The sequence below is a fragment of the Clupea harengus genome, chromosome 15 (genome assembly GCF_900700415.2).
Source record: "Clupea harengus chromosome 15, Ch_v2.0.2, whole genome shotgun sequence".
Taxonomy (NCBI): Eukaryota; Metazoa; Chordata; class Actinopteri; order Clupeiformes; family Clupeidae; genus Clupea; species Clupea harengus.
The window spans coordinates 1,208,001-1,226,540 of record NC_045166.1 but is presented as its reverse complement, the minus strand read 5'-3'; the positions used below and the strand labels follow the sequence as shown (position 1 = coordinate 1,226,540).

Genomic DNA, 18,540 nt, shown 5'->3' with positions numbered 1-18,540 from the left:
TTCAAGAATCTCTTGACTTTAACCCTTGTAAATTTAACTGGGAAAGTTGGAACACGACGCTTATCTAAATTAGTCAAACAAGCCCTGGACTGTCAAGAAAACTCTGCTAGTCTTTACTATCGTTCTTATGCTTTATTTTGAATATTTTTTTATGTGTAATTAATATGTGTTTTCAGACACAAGTGTAGGTTGGTGATCTTTTCACTCTTCTGCTTCCATAGGGGTACAACACCGGACGGAACTATGCCCTGCCACCGCCTGCAAGAAAATATACCTGGAGTTGAATCTTCAATGTTTTTGTCTTTTGACCAGCTAAAGGCTTTCTTTTCATTTTGACGTTTCTCAATGTTTTTTTTTTTTCTTTTTTCTCTGAGTAACTTTAATCTTTGGGGGTCTATTCATTTGTAAAAAAAAAAAAAAAAAGTATATTTCTCATTGTTTTACTGAAAATGTTCTTACTTGTTTTTAAGAATAATGCCTGTAAAACGTGAAATACAAGTGAGTCAAAAGACACTGAGGTGTTACTGTTTTTTTTATGTAAGTGATCTTTATTTTAAGTAGTTGATTGAATGTTAGCATTTCTGCGGATAGCAGCTTTTGAAACGTTAATTTAATAAGCCTTGCTCAGTTCCATCTATGAGAAACTCCGGTGAGTTGACTGCTTATTAATTGTATTAGAAAGGAAATGTCCGAAATGGTGACATTTAAAGAACTTGGCTCGGATCATGAATGCTATTCCATTAATCAGCAATTACAAATGTAGATGGCCGATTTGAAAGACTACAGTGAAATTGGTGTGAATCTAATTAAAAAGGAAATGTAGCGCCTAGCTGTTTCTGTCCTTTAGTTCCAGCAAAAATAGGAGGTAAGCCTCTTTTCTTTTTTTTTGGTAAGGATCTATGTCCAACCTTAGTGAGTTGATATGTAGGCCTTTATCAATGCACACCCGTGCTTTAACATTTAAAGGCTATAAGCTGAAAATGCACGTCATTGTGTTCGGAAATTCAGAAAAGTTTGCACCAGATCAGCCAATTTGCCCAAGACAGAAATAATTCAGTGTTTTGATCAATTTGATAGATTCTCTCCCACAGTGAACGTGAAAATGTGTTATTGTAATGTGGGAATATTTGTAGCATATTAATGTGAACGCTCACTGTCTAGACAAAATTTAGATTTTTTTTTAGTTTGTTTTTAAACCAAAAGGACTGCATTCTGTAACGAGTTCTATTACGTTTCAATCTCAATTAAGTTCGCTATCCAATAGCCTATTAGTATTTTATTTATCTCTACTACCGGATGAATATTGATGCCAATAGGCCGGCTTACTGGAAAATGTCCTTATCCTAAAATGTAATTAAAATCTTTCAATAGTTGTTTCTTATCCGTTATTTAATCCAAAATGTGGTTTATTAAAATAGACATGTGATAGTCTGCCGCGTGTAGTAATATCCTGAGGCGACAATCCTGAGCCTGCCCGTTCATGAAAGAAGCTGAAACATTGCATGATATGCACTTCTATTAAACTGAAACCAAGAGAATGAAAGGAGTTTTCCGTCACATTATTTATTATCATATTTAAATGTGATTTGTTTTTTCCAATATATATGTATTTCAGCAGCCATAGCATTATGATTAACTTACAAAATATTTGAAGTAAAACACAATGTACATTTGTAACAGAGTAATACGTAGATGCTGACCGTTGTGTCAGATATGTACAATCCCCAAGCCCCTAAAAAGTATTGTTCAGTTTCATCAGGTAGAATAATTAGTTGAAAATTGGCTTTTTTTGTAGATTTTTAATTAACAAAATGTTTCCCCCGTTCCCATATATTAGAAAAATGTAATTTTAACAGTTTGACGTGTTGCGTAATGTGTCAAAATATATTGAAATAAGAGACTGATCTCTTGTATACATTGGCAAACTGTCCTTTCAGGTGTTAAAAAAAATGTAGATTTTAGAAGGCGTTGTCTTGCGTCCAGAAAAAGAGTTCCTTTTTAATATTGCCCAAAAATCCTTTTTCAGTTGTCGCGTGGAAAATTACAAAAACGGATTATAGCAATTGCCCACCAACTCTACCAAGTTCTGCCATAGAGCAGGTTGGAGTTGACTATGTTACTAGTATATTCGATCAGTGCAGCATCCGTCTGAGACATGTTGCCCATCTGACCGTGTAGGATAGGAGGGCTCGGTGACATGTCGTCCAGGTCTTCAGGGGAGCCCAAGGGGTGGACTACCTGGCTCTGATGCTGAAGGATTGTATTGCCTGCCGCAGTCATCACATCAGTAGATAGGCTTTGTTGTTGCACCTGCTGGTGCACCGACGTCGGTGTGCTGGAACCGTTCTGGCACGGCTTGCCGTCCTTTACGAGGACGGGAACTGCCACCCGTCTTGGCGACTGCGTCTGTGGGCACAAATTGCCACTCTCCTGCTGTAGCTGTACTGACACTTTGTCCTTGGCTTGGCGTTTCATTTTGTACCTGTGGTTCTGGAACCAAATCTTGACCTGTGTCGGGGTGAGGTGGATCATGCTGGACAGGTGCTCCCTCTCCGGAGCCGAGAGATACTTCTGCTGTTTAAAGCGCCTTTCCAGCTCGTACACCTGAGCCTGAGAGAACAAGACACGACGCTTCCGTCGGGGAGCGGAGTGTAATGTCACCATAGATTTGGAGCCATCCATCCCGGTCAAGGTGCCCATTCCAGCCATATTCATGCCAGTCGGTGTCCCCATGAATCTAGAGACTTTGAATACAGTAGAATTGACAATTAGTATGTTTTCAAACATTTCAATGAGAAAATGCCAAATCAGTAATCTCAGCATCTCAAAAGAGAACGCATTATTGTACTTTATTTAAAAAAAAAAAAAATATGTAATTGCAAAGTATAGGCTAAGTGCTGGACTGTTCAAATTAGTTTTGACTTTGCAACAACGTGCAAACATACAAAATCACATCAATGAAAGAGTAGGTGAGACTTACTTGCTGGGTAGCGGGTTTCGGTATTTGCGCCATACCAAGCCGTTGCCGTTGCGCCGTTCCTCATGGTATCTTGGTAAGATGGGAGATCGCCCATATTGCCAATGCTCCCGTTACAGTATCCTCCCATGGCCGAGTGTGTGAACTGAGACACCCCGTGGGGCATGTGGTAGGTAGTAGCAACAGCGGTGTTGTGAGCCATGGCATGTTGTTGCATGCTCGGTTGAGATACCTGCTGTTGTCGGTACGCGCCAAGCGGAGAGGAAAGGTTCCCTGTTCCCTCCATGCAACCAAACTTTTTGTAGGTCTCCTCCATCGGGCTCAAAATGTCTGTCACTGAGAAAGGAGTTGAGTGCTTAGGGCTCAAGGACATGATTCAGCCCGCAGGTAAAATTTCCGAGACTGCCACAAGCGGTGGTGCGGTGCAGGATGCGCCTCTCCACTGCTCAATATGTGAGTTCTCCTACTCTGCCTGAGACCCAATTGATCGCCTTGGAGGAGGCAAGCAGTGTACGCTCTTATCTTGGGGTTTATTCTAGCCAGGCGCCAGGTTTACGACAAACACAAGGGGCGGAGCAATGTCCCAAACGAGCCAACAATGGCCATTGACATTTTAGCGGGGTAATTGAAGAAAATGCTACTTTTGGTAAAAAAAAAAAAGATAAGCAAAGATGCCATCAGAATATTTGTGGGAGAATCAGTCTAAATTGTTATTTTGCAAGTGCATGACTGAGTCGTCGAACATGTTTGACGCACAACAACCTCATTAACTTCTAGCAGTTTGGCTGTAATATTAAAATACATGGTCATCAGCTTATTATTTGAGATCACTAATGGTATACAGTCGTAATGCCATAAATGCTCTTTTTTTGTCTCATTTTTCAGTAACAAATCTGTAAGGGATTTAATGTTGTCAACCGGGTTCAAGCTAATGTGTGTAGATTGGTCTAGAACACCCTTGGTTAAAACTTACAACAAAGTGTGTTGGCTAATGGATCGGTTAAATGCAGGAAAGAAGTCTGCAGTTTAACGAGCCTAATTTGTATTGCTTCGAGTAATATTTTGACCTTGACAGCCTTTAGGTTTACACCATATCGTATTATTTATAACATCTAAAGCTTATTTGGTGTATGTTATTCCGCATGAGTTGAATATGAAGACTATTACCCACTCAAATCTGCCTGTTAGACTGACAGATACGTTTTTCCTTTGTGTTTTATTTTCAGAATTCATTTATAATATAGGTTGATATATCAATATATATCTACAAACATATATTACTATATATAGTCGCGAAGGAAAGCAGACCATTGTTCTTCAAATTGACAGTTATTGGTTTGCTGCTGGGTTGGGACAAAATGAGGTATAGTAATAATATTTATAGAAACTATATGAAATTCATGCCTCAAACGTCTTGTCTAAATAGGTTTGGCCAAATGCATTTTCCCAGGGCTGTATCCTTTACATCTAATCCATCTATAATATATTTGTACGTGTTTAAGATTTAAAGTGGCACATTCGAAATAATAAAGTGTGGTGTAAACTATGTCCTTTAAAGAATATTATGGTTTAACGGGGAATTGAGGTTAATAGGCCTACGTAGACTAACCTTTTCTTTTTGTACACAGGGTAGATGGCTTTTGAAAATACAACCATATTTAAATCACCAAAGATGCACCATGATTCACTTGAAGATACAAAGTTGAACACTCAGTGTTGGCTGGCTCCTAAGGTGCACGCTCTTTTCATCAATAAGAATTTTAAGGGCATCTGTTCATCCAAAATTGGCCTTAACGGCAAACACCAGCTGTGTTAAGGGGACATAGCTCTGTATGCAAATACGAGCCTCTCAACCTCGCAGACCATTGAGTCAGAGGGCATGGCACAGGGCCACACACCGCAACTCCAGCTCACCAGTCCCGCCAGTGCGCTGCGGATGGGACACCAATGCGACCTTCGTGTATGGCCTAAAAGGCATTTCTCATTATCTTTCGGTCTCAATTGCAGCATGTTGTGGAGCTGACTTTGAAGCTTAAGACAACGGCGTTCTATGTTTATACGATCTACTGGAGCCTAGAAAAGTTGGAAACTGAAGATCATAAACTTCCTGTGAGCTCACCAGTAGCCTACGGCCGGAATTGGATAAACAGGTAAACAAGTTGTGATTGTGTACCATTTACAAATTTCATATGCATTAGTAAACAGGTGAAAACTGTTGAATACCTCAGATGTATTATTATACTTACTATTAAATAGGTATTTGGCGGTCAGCCTGTTAATCATGAAAGCCCAATTTTGTCATACAAAATAACCAGATAGTGGGAAAGCAACTATGTTTTTTTTCTTCCAAAGTTCAAAGATCGGAACATGGTTTTACACTAGCTTATTGGGCGAAATGGTTTCAGACGGCAAGTAAAAACAAAGTAGGCTATATTTTTAATTAAGCCGATATATTTATCTTAATTTACCAGTGGTAGCATAAAATGGACTCTATTGTTTTACCAATTATCAAGAAATCTGTAGATTAGTTGTGAATTTGACGCAAGATTGAATTGTTCCTTGGTTAGCATATTCTAGGAAAACTACGTTTTTATACAACAGTTAACCGCTGGAAACTTTGTCGAAATTGTATACCGTTAAATTCTCAAGAAAAATAGGCTTTTACGGTCCCGATAGATCAATGGGCCACTTGATTCATTTTGGACATCGGGATTCAACATCTTCACAGGACGATTTGGAGAGGTCAGTGAAAAATTTGCGCGCTTGGAGAGAGGGCCGAGGTCCTGAACCAGCCCCTCCAAGGGACCACAGATGTAATTGAAACGAATGAGCTTCAATGCAGTTGTTGCTCGTCAACAAAACCTCTAAAGCACATCTTCAAAGGCTGACCTTCCAATATGTTAATGAAGACCAAGACTAAGTGGGTTCTGAGTCGAGGTATCTAAACGGGAACATTGCCTAGCCACATACAATCTTATTCTCTAAACTTGCTTCAAGAAAGAGGTGTTTAGGGGGAGACAGCAGTACTAAGTAGCCTCGTAAGTAACCGGAATGTGAGTACACCTGCAGCGATGCCGAATAACGGGTAAGTCCTCTAACTAAGACCTAACTTATGTGGGATAACCTACCTTACTCCGTGATCTAAATGTCGGAATACGCACAGAAATGAGGGATCGATCTCTGTTGATGATGAATGAGACCTGAATGAGAGCTCTGTTAGGCAGGTTAACTGGACTTTGGTCATTGTACACAGTAGCATGGCTTGGAATGTACAGACCAGCCAACTTCATAAAGGCCTCTGATATCATGCTTCGTACAAAGCCACAATAAAGGGTAACTTTTGAAATATTAGCTTCACAGGCCATTACATTTGGTGTTATTTCTTTTTCAGTTTGCATAGAAAAATGACATCAGCAAAACCTTACTGAGAAATGCCACTTTATTTTATGTGGATGTTTCTGTCTACTTACATGGATGCAATTATTTTTCCTGGAAGGATTGTCTTAGGAGAAAAGCAGTTCCAGTAAGTAAAGATGGTAAATTCTCTATCGCCCTCCATATTTTGCTAAATTTTACCTTATTGTGTCCTTCAACCATTTCAGGTTCGATGTCGCTCATTCACATCGGCTCTTAAAATGTTCTGTCTTCCTTTTAATGGGAAATGCACTTGAGATGCCTGTGGCCAGGTGTAGGCTCCTGCAGTACAGTGTGGCTACTTGAGAACGCTATATCTTCCGGCGGAAAGGTGAAAGGTTCATCTCAGCGCAGCATGTAAGTGACAGGCCTCTTGAGGTCCCCTTTCTTCTATAGCCGCCTCATTCTCCCACAATTAATGTTTCTTGAGGATGGAAATGATGCTAATAGCAGAAAACCAGTGCAGTGGGTGTTAGTGGAGATTTTGGATTTGATTGTTGGGCCTCACTGATGAATTTCAGACTTAAAAAACTGGAATTTTTCGAATTATTATTGTCGTTTGACGTTATTTCTGTGCATCTTAAAAAAATATTAAGTATCAAAGCTGTGAGCTCAAGCCGACAGTGTTTTCTTGGTGCCAGTGTGTGTTTTTGAGACGCTAGGTGTTTATACACGCTGTATATCCGTGTTGTTCGGGTTCCAGTTCAAACCAATTTTGTCACGAAACAGCTGAGAATAGTTGGCATATGTGCAATGTTTTTTGTATAATTTCCAGTTTTCTTGGCCACTTGCTGGTCCGCGCGCGCGCAAACACCCACGTCACACAAACAATCACAAACACGTGGGTTTTATTATCCTGAAATTAACTCCACGAATATAACTCTTTCTGATGAACTTTGTGTGGTATTTCACAGCATTATCATGATATATTGACCGAAGTAGGTGAAATAGGCCTAGATACACTACAAATGTTCAGAAAGCATTGCTTGGCTTGCTCAACAGAAATTGAACTATTTTTAGACAGAATATACCCAGAGAGTAAAGCTGGAAGGACCAAGTGGACTAGCATTTTCCAAGGTGATATATCATTTTAAATTTTACTATTAAAATTCACGCTACTAAAAGGACAAGGCTATGTTATACAATGACACAATTGTCAGGCTTTGTTGGGTTACATGGTGTTGGTTTATGGGAAATTGCAGTATTCCTGTCTGGAAAGACAGCCTAAAGACAAACTATTATTTGTGAAATCTGTAGAATATCATACTGTGTCAAATAAAACTATTGTTTTTACTGTTCAATATTATTACCGTTAATCTGAAATGTCCCATGCACCTTGCTTCTCATTTCTTTGCGTTTGCTTGAAATGGACGGATACGCAAGGGAAGAATAATTCGTGTAGTCGTGTCGCTTTGTTGACCCTCTTCTGTCTGTTGTTCCACAGGTAGGCTGCGTTCTCGTTAAAGTGTGTGGGCTAGTTAATCAAGCTTTGCGTGGTTTACGTTTTGTCACAAAACATAAGTGGTAATAATTCTCTGCGCTGACTAATCTCGAATAAGAGGCATACGCACTTGAAAATACTTTCTAAACTGTTGTCACCGATACAACATTTTTAAGTTTTTAAATAACTGACATTGCCAGTGCTCGGACAGGCTATTTCTAACGTTGGCCAATTTAACTCTGAATCGCACAATCCTGAAATGACAGTAAACGTCCTTTGCCCAGAAAGGCAACAAACCTGTAAAAAATACCTCCAAGGATCAGGATGGAATTTTAACCTTTAGACCTTAGAATTGCTTAAACGAAAAGTAATAGGGGAGACTAGCTACTATAACATTGTTTTGCTTTTTTTGTAGCCTGCTTTCTGTCGTGTTGCAAAAAAAGAAATCATCAGTGACACCTTTCATTTGAACAAATATACATTTTAACTACATCTTGCGTCTCTATATTTACCTCACTAATGCAAGCACATGTGCCTTACTTTTTCTCTAATTTTCATCTAAATGCAGTGCGTGCCTTTGGGACAGCTGTTACGTGTCGGGACAATTGCAACAGTATCCTAGGACAATTGTAACTCGCCATTTTAGAGGCGAGAAGTAAAATGTATGGCAACAGCCATGCATTATTCAAACCAAAATAGTGGTGGATAATGGCTTTTCTGTAAACTGTTGTATTTTTCAAAATGCCATTAAGATACTTGCTTACAAACCAAAGGCGTCACATTTTGGCAAAAGTGGCTAGCCTATTTCACTGGCTAGCTACGCTTGCTGGATGTAACCAATTGTACTGTCTTTTACAATTGCCCCCAGCCGACCTCTCCTAATATTTGGTAATTGGATCAAATTGGAATAAAACATATGGTATGCAGCTAATAGTTATACTAGCATCTAGTTTGTAATTCACTGATCACAACCACCTGTTACTTGTGTTCCTGTCAACACGCACCAATTCATTGTGCAGTCAAAATCTTGCGCAAAACTTGAAAGTTACACATTTGCCAAAACGACTTTTGTCTATAACTTTTGACAGAGACTGAGTCACAAGTTTAACATTTTGAAAGCAGTATGCTGACGCCATCACACATAGGTGGTGGGCCGAAGCCTCGTATCTGTTCAACTTTGCATTTTAATTTAGGAGGACCTGAATTTCTAAAGTTGGGATGATTATATAATTTCTAACGATAAACCAGTTGTTGCCAGGACAGTTTCCCGTGGAGTTTGTCCAACCCATAGTGTAAAAGTTTGTTAAACTCGCCGTCTAACACAGTTGCCTACTAAATCAGTCGAACCAATAACACGATGTTATACTGGTGTAAGAAAATTATTAACCAATCAGATGCAGCCTTATTGACACCCGTTTCACCGATTACTCATGTTGACATCTTTCACTGCTGCCGCGACAGCTCCAACCCATTGAAACGGAGACGTGTTGTAAGTAATAATTTGATCAGTATCAGGCCGTTTTAAAACATGTTTGTTTTCTAAACCGTCTTTTTCATACGTGAGTGATGGTGTAAATAGTTTTAGTTCGCTAACGAGCCGTAGTTTGTACTATATAGCCTTGCTTACGGTTAGCTATGCTATTTGTTAATACCTCATTTGCCTTGTCTCTGTCAAGTTTAATCAACGTTATTCACATTGTATGGAGTCGATGGTAGACTCATAAACCACGCAACACAAAACGTTATAGTCTAAGAAATATTTAATCATCAAGGGGGAAAAGGAAAGGTAAGGGGAAAATGTGGATTTCCTGAGCACTGGGACCAGAGCCACAGGCTAAGGTCGGTTAGTCCACAAAGAGCCACCCCTCCCTGGCAGTACTGCCATACCAGGGTAATGCTAAGGGGTGAGATCTCTCCCTAGTCCTATTCTAAGGTGTTATCACAATTTGTGCACTTGCACAGGTTGGTACATGGCAGCTCATACACTTTGCATGTACGTTTTCCCCTGAACAAGCTCAAGGATTGCCTCTGGAGCTGGTGGAAGTGACATCCAGTCCACCTCATAGAGCTCCCCAGCCATCTTCCAGCCATGATTGATTGGAGGAGGAATGTCTGGGTAACACTCCAGGCTTCTCCTGTGCACTGCAGCCTGGGTGCTTGCCCGCTGAATATGTTTGTGCAAAGAGTCCTGGTTTGGAGGCAAGTCTCGCTCAGAATATCTGCCCGACTTGAACAATGTAGCCCTGGCCTTATTAATTTCCTGAGAGGGCAGTCCATAGAGGTCATAGGTCAATGTATTCTTTTTCTTAATTGAGTTTTTTGTATGCTTTAATTTTTCAACACCATACAGAGCACTGACTGTATCACACCCGGAAAATGGATGGAGACCTACAAGGGCGTCACACTTCTCCTGTCCAAGATGGCTGTGCAGTTTTGATAGATCTGTTATTTGGGACTCTCTCCCCTTTACAGTGTGGAAATACAGGTTCGCATTGATGTGGCTACAAAAAGACAGTGCCAGTACAAAGACATCTGTGTCTTCATCCAGATGGCATGGCATTTGCTGCCATTTGCCATGATGACTGTCACATTGCCAATTAGTCTTTGCAGACGTGGTCCATCATCTTGCAAATTTTCATTGTTTTCCCCCACATGCCAGATATTTTTTTCCATTGTTTTGGTGTTTTTTGTACATGTCCATGAATCCTTATTTTTTGTTATCCCTGTTCTGCACGTGTAATTTGTAATTTGACCATGTAATTGGGAATGTGACAGTCATCATGGCACATGGCAGCCAATGCCATGCCATCCGGATGAATACAACCGTAGAAATTCAAGAGCTCAAGGAGCTTAAAACTATCCAAGAAGAGGCAGACACCAGGATGCTGTTGCATGCCGCTCATGCCTCAAAAACCTGGACCAATATTGTGATGAGCCCAGACACAGATGTCTTTGTTCTGGCACTGTTTGTAGCCACATCAATGTGAACCTGTATTTCAACACTGCAAAGGGGAGAGAGTCCCAAATAACAGATCTATCAAAACTGCACAGCCATTTTGGACAGGAGAAGTGTGATGCCCTTGTAGGTCTCCATCCATTTTCCGGGTGTGATAGTCAGGCTACATTGTTCAAGTCGGGCAGATGTTCTGAACGAGACTTGCCTCCAAACCAGGACTCTCTGCACATACATATTCAGCGGGCAAGCAACCTGGCTGCAGTGCACAGGAGGAGCCTGGAGTGTTACCAAGACATTCCTCCTCCAATCAATCATGGCTGGAAGATGGCTGTGAGGTGGACTGGATGTCACTTCCACCAGCTCCAGAGGCGATCCTTGAGCTTGTTCACTGCTCCTGCAAAAAAAAAAACTGTCAGGGGAAAATGTACATGCAAAGTGTATGAGCTGCCATGTACCAACCTGTGCAAGTGCACACATTGTGATAATAACATCTTAGAAGAGGCCTAGGGAGAGATCTCACCCCTTGGCATTACCCTGGTATGGCAGTACTGCCAGGGAGGGGTGGCTCTTTGTGGACTAACCAACCTTACCCTTGTGGCTCTGGTCCCAGTGCTCAGAAAATCCACATTTTCCCCTTACCTTTCCTTTTCCCCCTTGATGATTAAATATTTCTTAGACTATAACGTTTTGTGTTGCGTGGTTTATGAGTCTACCACCGACTCCATACAATGTGAATAACGTTGATTAAACTTGACAGAGACAAGGTAAATGAGGTATTAACAAATAGCATAGCTAACCGTAAGCAAGGCTATATAGTACAAACTACGGCTCGTTAGCGAACTAAAACTATTTACACCATCACTCACGTATGAAAAAGACGGTTTAGAAAACAAACATGTTTTAAAACGGCCTAATACTGATCAAATTATTACTTACAACACGTCTCCGTTTCAATGGGTTGGAGCTGTCGCGGCAGCAGTGAAAGATGTCAACATGAGTAATCGGTGAAACGGGTGTCAATAAGGCTGCATCTGATTGGTTAATAATTTTCTTACACCAGTATAACATCGTGTTATTGGTTCGACTGATTTAGTAGGCAACTGTGTTAGCCGGCGAGTTTAACAAACTTTTACACTATGGGTTGGACAAACTCCACGGGAAACTGTCCTGGCAACAACTGGTTTATCGTTAGAAATTATATAATCATCCCAACTTTAGAAATTCAGGTCCTCCTAAATTAAAATGCAAAGTTGAACAGATACGAGGCTTCGGCCCACCACCTAACACAACGTCTGCAAGTTCCATCGCATTAAGTTGGACACGATCTGAGAAATTAAGCGTGTAACTGTCCCCGCGTTATAATTGTACCCCGTACACTAAAGGTTCAAACATGAATGCCAACCGATAAGCAAAATATGACAGAGTATGCTATGCTATATGTTTCCTGTTTAAATATTCTGAATTGAATTCACACTTCGCTCAACACAAAACTCACATTCCGGATTTGACAGAAACTTTAGTTGTCCATCTGTTGGCTTTATAAGAGACACACTTGCATCTGTGATATTGAACTGGGTTTATTTTTCTTTCTACATTTTGCCACATTCGTGTAAACATGTTGCACTCGATAATGCTCCACCTGTCTTGTTAGGCTGTAAGCTATTCCACACTCGTGACCTATCTGACATCATTCTGCTTCATTTAGATAGAAAAGCAACTCAGATCATAACTCAGTATAAATCATCTTATCCGAAGTATAGAAATATTTTTTTTACTCAGCTATTTTAGCCCAAATAAGGCACAACCGAGCAACAGAGAATTCAGTTATTTAAGGCTTTTTTTCTGAGGTCCTACTTGGACTCTGCCTCCAGTGGCCACCAGGCGAATTGCAGTCCTACTGCAAACCACTACTACAGACATGGGTTTCAATCATACATCATTAACTCCACCAGCACACAGATTCCTTCTTACAGTTTACCCTTCTGGATTTTCTTTATAAACTTGTACAAACACACCCTTTTTCTGAAGTGATATTTAAGCCACACCCAGCACCGCCCATTTTCAAGGAAGGTTTACAGCCAGCACCATCTTTGGTCATCCGTACCAATTCAAATGAGCTGTAAAAGAAACATTCAGGTGATTGTAACTGCAGATGAACATGACTCCTGCACACAAGTCCCACTTTCACCTCTGCTTACATGAATCTGATCCCAGTTCAGTCTCAGTCTACAGATAGCTTTGTTCTGAGCGTTTGTGTGTGGCTGAGCCTGAAGGCATCCTGGCTGTACATTTCAGAGGCACCATGATGGGTCAGTGGTCAACTCTGACCTGAGATAACAAACTCTAAATGACTTGCTCAGATCATAAAAGCACCATCAGTTCATTCAGACAAGGTATAGTTGTGTCACTTTATAGGAAAATACAAATATTTATCCATAAACTTTGACAATGCATCATTTGCCTTTGCCTGCCTCACATCTGTCTAAATAGCCTTCAAGCAAAAAGAACATTCAATAATATTGCAGGAAAGCTTTATTAATATTTACATTCACATAATATTCATAATATCATTACATTAACTTATACTAAAGTGTGAATGTGTTGCATTGTGTAAGAAGTTAACTGACATGGCTTTTAGACAGTAAAGATTTAAGAACAACACTGCCCTACATGATTGTGGTTACTGTTAGTCTTTATGCTAAATGCAAAGCTAGTCTTGTACATAAGGTAAACCCATGTTTGAGGAAGGAATAAAAAAAAAAAGACAAATTATGATAAATATGTGTATCATTCATTTTGATCTCTTTGCCAGTGAATACTTTCATATTCTCATTAAATGGTTTTCCATAAACTTGGTAGGTGATCCTGCTGTGAAGTATTGTGCTATTTATTTATTGTTAGTCACGCTGCGCATGTGAGTGATTTTTATTTTTTTATCAACCGTGGTCAACATATTTGAGATTGAAAATATCAGATAAATGTACACAGACATAAAACTGAGACTAATTCTTCCATTGAAAACATTCTCCACCTTTCTCTGTCCCAGCCCCTGAGTGTCCTCCAGAGTCAAAAACAAAAGACATGATTAGTGTATTCACATAATGAACAGGCTGATAACATCTGTTATGGTGGTATGGCTCATCTGTCTTCCTTATTGTCATTGAAATTCTGCTCTCTCATTATCGAGGTCCAGGACTCCAGCACTTAATCTATTGCTTGGCGAATGAAAACCGCCTGTGGACGACATGTTGGCTGAGAGGAACAATGAACAATACGTGGATAATCAAAGCACCACTTTGAAGAACATGAATATTTAGGAAGATGCCTGTCAGAATCAACAAAGATCTTACCTTCCAGTGGAGGAGATAGATTCTTTTGCCCGTCTCATTTTCATTTCACGGTACCTCTTCTTCAAATTACCTTTTTATTGTTATTCCGACGGAAGCGTTTTGAACTATACCGCCGCCCTGCTGAATTGTCAGCAAATGCACATTGTACTTTGTTATGGGTATCACAGAATTCTCCTGTTGTGAATCAACAACACATATACATGAAAGACAAGAGCGCTAGCAAGTAGCAAAGTAGAAGTAGAAGGGAAAAAAAATCATTCAATTTGATGATCTTCATTTATTGTTCTGCTTTAGAAGTGTAGATGGTAGTGAAACCATCTTAAGATACACTTGTTCTTTTTTTTAGTCACGCTGCTCATTGGCAGAGAAGAGCGCAGTAGTCATTTGTGATATTGCTATCTCACTCAAATGGATGTTGTCAGTCTCATTCATTTAAGTTACAATTCATTTACCCGACCACATAAACACTCATCTCTGCCTATGCGATAGGCTTTTAAATCCAAAACACCCATTCCACCATGGAACACAACTTGAGAAGATTACATTCAGTGCATCAGAGACCTGAAGCAGTGAGATCAGGTTTCAGAAACAGAAAAATAATGATGAGCACAAGGGATATGATATTGTCTTTGTTCTACCCATTGCTATGGCTACAACATCAATTTTGGTCAGTATGTCTACTTTCTAAGATTGTGTTGTGATTGAAAACAATACATCTGTTGTATGACTCCCAGAGAAGGAGAAAATCGTAGTGTAGAAAACATCAGAAGAAAAATGAAATCACTATGCAATCTTGTAACAGCATCAAGAGAATGAGCTCTCACAAAGTGAAATGATTAAGCACGTAAGCTAATGATTCCTCCCTCTCTCTCTCTCTCTCTTTGTGTTTGTAATGAGGCACCCCATGCATACATGACAAAAACATGCTCCGTGTTTTCATCTGTTCGGTGCATTCCAAACCCCAGATCTGTCCAACAGTGACAGACTCCATGTCATCCTTATTTGAGACAGTGTCCTTGTTTCCTTGTCCACTTTCTGTCCCTCTCTCTAGAATCTGCCACATCTGTAAGTCTGCCTCTCTCTCTCTCTCTGCATTGACCTCTCTATCTATCTCCCACAATACACACGGATGTACACACACACATGCTCTTTCCCTCATCTTCAAACTTCACTTCATCTTCCCCCCTCTTTCTCTCTCCCTCTCTCTCTCCCTCTCCCTTCCTCCCTCCCTCTAATCCTCTGCTCTTGTGAAGAGCATTGGGCCATGCAGCTGTGCTCCTCTGGCACTCAGAGAGGCGGCCACTCAACCCCCCACTCACCAGAGGGGTCCAGACCACCTGGCTCCAGGGGCAGCTGACTGGCCTATTCAGCTGAATGCACAGGCAGACCAGCGGCTCATCCCTGGCCTGCCCCGGAGGTGGACGCGTGGAGTGCGAGGGGCCTGTGTGGAAGGTCAGCGGAGCCAGAGGAAAAGCCCACGTTTGTGGGAGCGCGAGGCGAGTGGATGAGTGACCATTTACACCCGAGTGGAACATAGGGAGAGATTCACGGGGAGTCAGCTGATGCTACTGGCACTATATTTGTATCGCAGGAAGGGATGGGAATTATTTACTTCCTGCCATTATAGAATAAAGGGATCGAAGAGGGGAGAAAGAGTGACAGAAGTAATATGGCGTATTTTTAACTAAAGGGGGACGGGAATACCCATGTGTTTGGATTCACTCTGCTGATTTCTGCTCCAGGTGTCCGTCAGAGATTGCCTAGTATGGTTATTTAATTAGTATCTTTGACAAAATTCCGTTTCTATTTGGAATTCTCAGAATATACTATAATTCATGCATCAGCCATTTGTATGTTAGTCTTAGGTTAGGTGGCTGTTTTTGAATGCATTTCAGAGCCAGTATTATTTTGTCACAGATGTTATGAGATGTTTCAACAAGACATGTCATTTGATTACTCTATTGCCATTGTTGAGTCTAAAATGTTATTTTACTTTTTATTTTTTAATTTTTTATTAATTGAAATAGGTAAAACAAGATATTATGTCTGCATGACACACTGTAAATCAAATGATTATGTTCAAAGTAACTAGTACAGAAGAACTGATGACTTACTTTAGAAATGATGTGTTGCACATGCCATGTTGTTGGGCAGGATGGGCAGGATGTTATATTTATCATTTATGTTTCTGGCCCTCTGATTCTCTCAGAATATCCTTTGTTTAAAGTGCCATGGTGTGTTCAGTGGAAAGGCTTTTTTCACTCAAATGACAACACAGCAAATTAATGTTTTGCTTTACACATCTCTCAACATTTTTGACACAACACAGATCATTTATTTTTAAGAATAACACATTGTAACGTAACATTTTAAATAAAGGAAATATTTTGGGGAAAAAACCTCAACAGCTAAAACAAATTAAACATCTAAATCGATCCGTGTGATCTATTATTTTTGGCAAGAAATGGTTGAAAGCTTTGATATGTCATGATTGCATACATATTTGAGCCTTGGGGTTGAAGGCTTCTGTTCTCCACGACCTGTGCCATAATCCTGAGGTCTGAGGAAGAGCACAGAAGACCTTTCATCAGGACTCTCCAACTTCCTGTGCCCACATCTCTGTGTGTTGTTCAACGGAAGTTCCAGTCCAGAGAACAGCAGGGCCCTCTCTCTGCGTAACATGCTGAGGTAAGCACTGTAGAGGAGCGTGGAGTCCTTTCTGCCCGTGGCCTCACCTGAAGGGTCCTCGAAGGAACACGGATCACTGTAAGATGAGATCAAGCAGAAGAGTTAAATCAATAGGAAACAAGGCCATTCTGGCTCACAGTGAGGCTTTGAGATGAGTACTTTCGAGCTCAGCGAAAACAGAAAACTGTAACTTTTTTGATGACATATTTGTTCATCTTTACACATCTCCACGTGACTGAATCTATCCCTTATGGGAGTTGTTCCTTTGTTGTTTATCAGATACTCAACTTTCCTGAAACTTAAAATAAGTCATTAGTATATTACGTAAACCCATGTGTTTTTTTCTCATTCCATGGAACGCCTTTTTAACTTAAATGGAGTTATTCAGAGCGCTGCTGTATTACCTAAAGTGAGGTAGAGTATATATTCATATCTTTTAGTCAGAGCGCTGATTTATTACCTAAAGTCAGGTAGAGTATATATTCATATCTTTTAGTCAGTCAGAGCGCTGCTGTATTACCTAAAGTGAGGTAGAGTATATATATATTCATATCTTTTAGTCAGAACGCTGATTTATTACCTAAAGTCAGGTAGAGTATATATTCCATTCTTTTAGTCAGTGCTTGAATTTGCACGTATTCCATTGACACTACCTCCTTGCTATAAGGGGATTGATAGACGTTTGTGTGTTTTAGACTGACTACTACTATGCTCAAAATCAGGGTTGGGAAGATTACTTTTCAAATGTAATAGGGTACAGATCACCAGTTACCCTGTTCAAATGTAAAAACTGATATGACTATTTTAATTCTGTCATCAAAGTAATGTATCTTAACACATACATTACATTACTTTTGATGGGCAGACGAGAGGCGGTGCAAATTCAAGCAAGAAAACCACCTCAAAGTTTGAGCACATACGGGCAAATGAGTGGAGCCTGTCTAGATGGCGAAAAGATGCAAAGCAACAGGATGAATGTTACATTCTACATATAAGCTCTAAAGCTTTTTACTAAAAAATAATCTATTCGGATGTAACCCCTTTGTAATCACCAATTTTTTTTTCATAACTGTAATTGAATGACACATTTTTTTCTCAGTATCTGTAACGGATTACAATTACATTTATTTTGCCATTTAATTATGTAACTCAGTCACATGTAACTAGTTACTCCCCAACCCTGCTCACAATACCTTTAAGTTTTCATGAGGGAGGATTCTAGAATTTTAAACTAGGTCTATGCATCCAGGTTCTGGATGTCAGTCAGTCCTTCCTGTCATTCCTACCAACTTTGGGCAGGTACAAACAATAACGTTGCTGCTCTCATTTCCCCATGAGGCAGCGTTGTTCTCTAACCAAATCGCAATTTTGGTCGTTACAACCGTCGTTGTGATTTGGTGTTTTCTCGAAAGCATTCCAGCGAACAATCACAAACATGGTTGCAAAGTTGGGTGGTTGGAACAACTGCTGGAAACCAGTCGTTAGAAGCGGCGTTCCTGGATATTTGCGGTTGTTTACGTTTTAATTGCGTCAGTTTGATCCGACTGGCCCTCTGCCTACCTACCTGAACACCCACCGACAGAGAATTTCACATATCATACAATTTTACATTACTATTCATTCATCTTGAGTGAACCGGTGAACCACGGTGACAACGACGCTTTCGAGAAACGCAACTTCTAACCATGGAGTCACTGCGCGTGTGCAGGTAGCT

General features: G+C 40.2%; 2 protein-coding genes and 1 long non-coding RNA gene across 4 annotated transcripts in view; 2 read left to right on the top strand and 1 right to left on the bottom strand.

Annotated features, from left to right (window-relative positions):
* The window catches only part of xrn2 (5'-3' exoribonuclease 2), a 31,820-nt gene extending 30,447 nt beyond the window's left edge, over positions 1-1,373 (top strand). For both annotated transcript variants that reach the window (XM_012823939.3, XM_012823938.3), the window contains one exon: positions 222-1,373. In XM_012823939.3, the coding sequence (XP_012679393.2) occupies positions 222-284 (63 nt within the window). In that variant the 3' untranslated portion in view covers positions 285-1,373. The remainder of the gene's footprint in view (positions 1-221) is intronic.
* A 174-nt stretch (positions 1,374-1,547) lies between these two features.
* Positions 1,548-3,969, bottom strand: nkx2.4b (NK2 homeobox 4b). The gene is made up of 2 exons (XM_031581089.2): positions 2,981-3,969; positions 1,548-2,744 (listed from the first exon to the last, which is right to left on the bottom strand). The coding sequence occupies exons 1-2, from the start codon at positions 3,348-3,350 to the stop codon at positions 2,077-2,079; spliced, it is 1,038 nt and encodes a 345-aa protein (XP_031436949.1). The 5' UTR covers positions 3,351-3,969; the 3' UTR covers positions 1,548-2,076.
* Positions 3,970-4,901: 932 nt separating this feature from the next.
* LOC116223832 lies at positions 4,902-16,421 on the top strand. Its single transcript, XR_004165289.2, has 5 exons — positions 4,902-5,127; positions 6,580-6,748; positions 7,412-7,468; positions 13,982-14,188; positions 15,392-16,421. It is a non-coding gene; the product is annotated as an uncharacterized LOC116223832 (long non-coding RNA).
* The last annotated feature ends 2,119 nt before the right edge of the window (positions 16,422-18,540 follow it).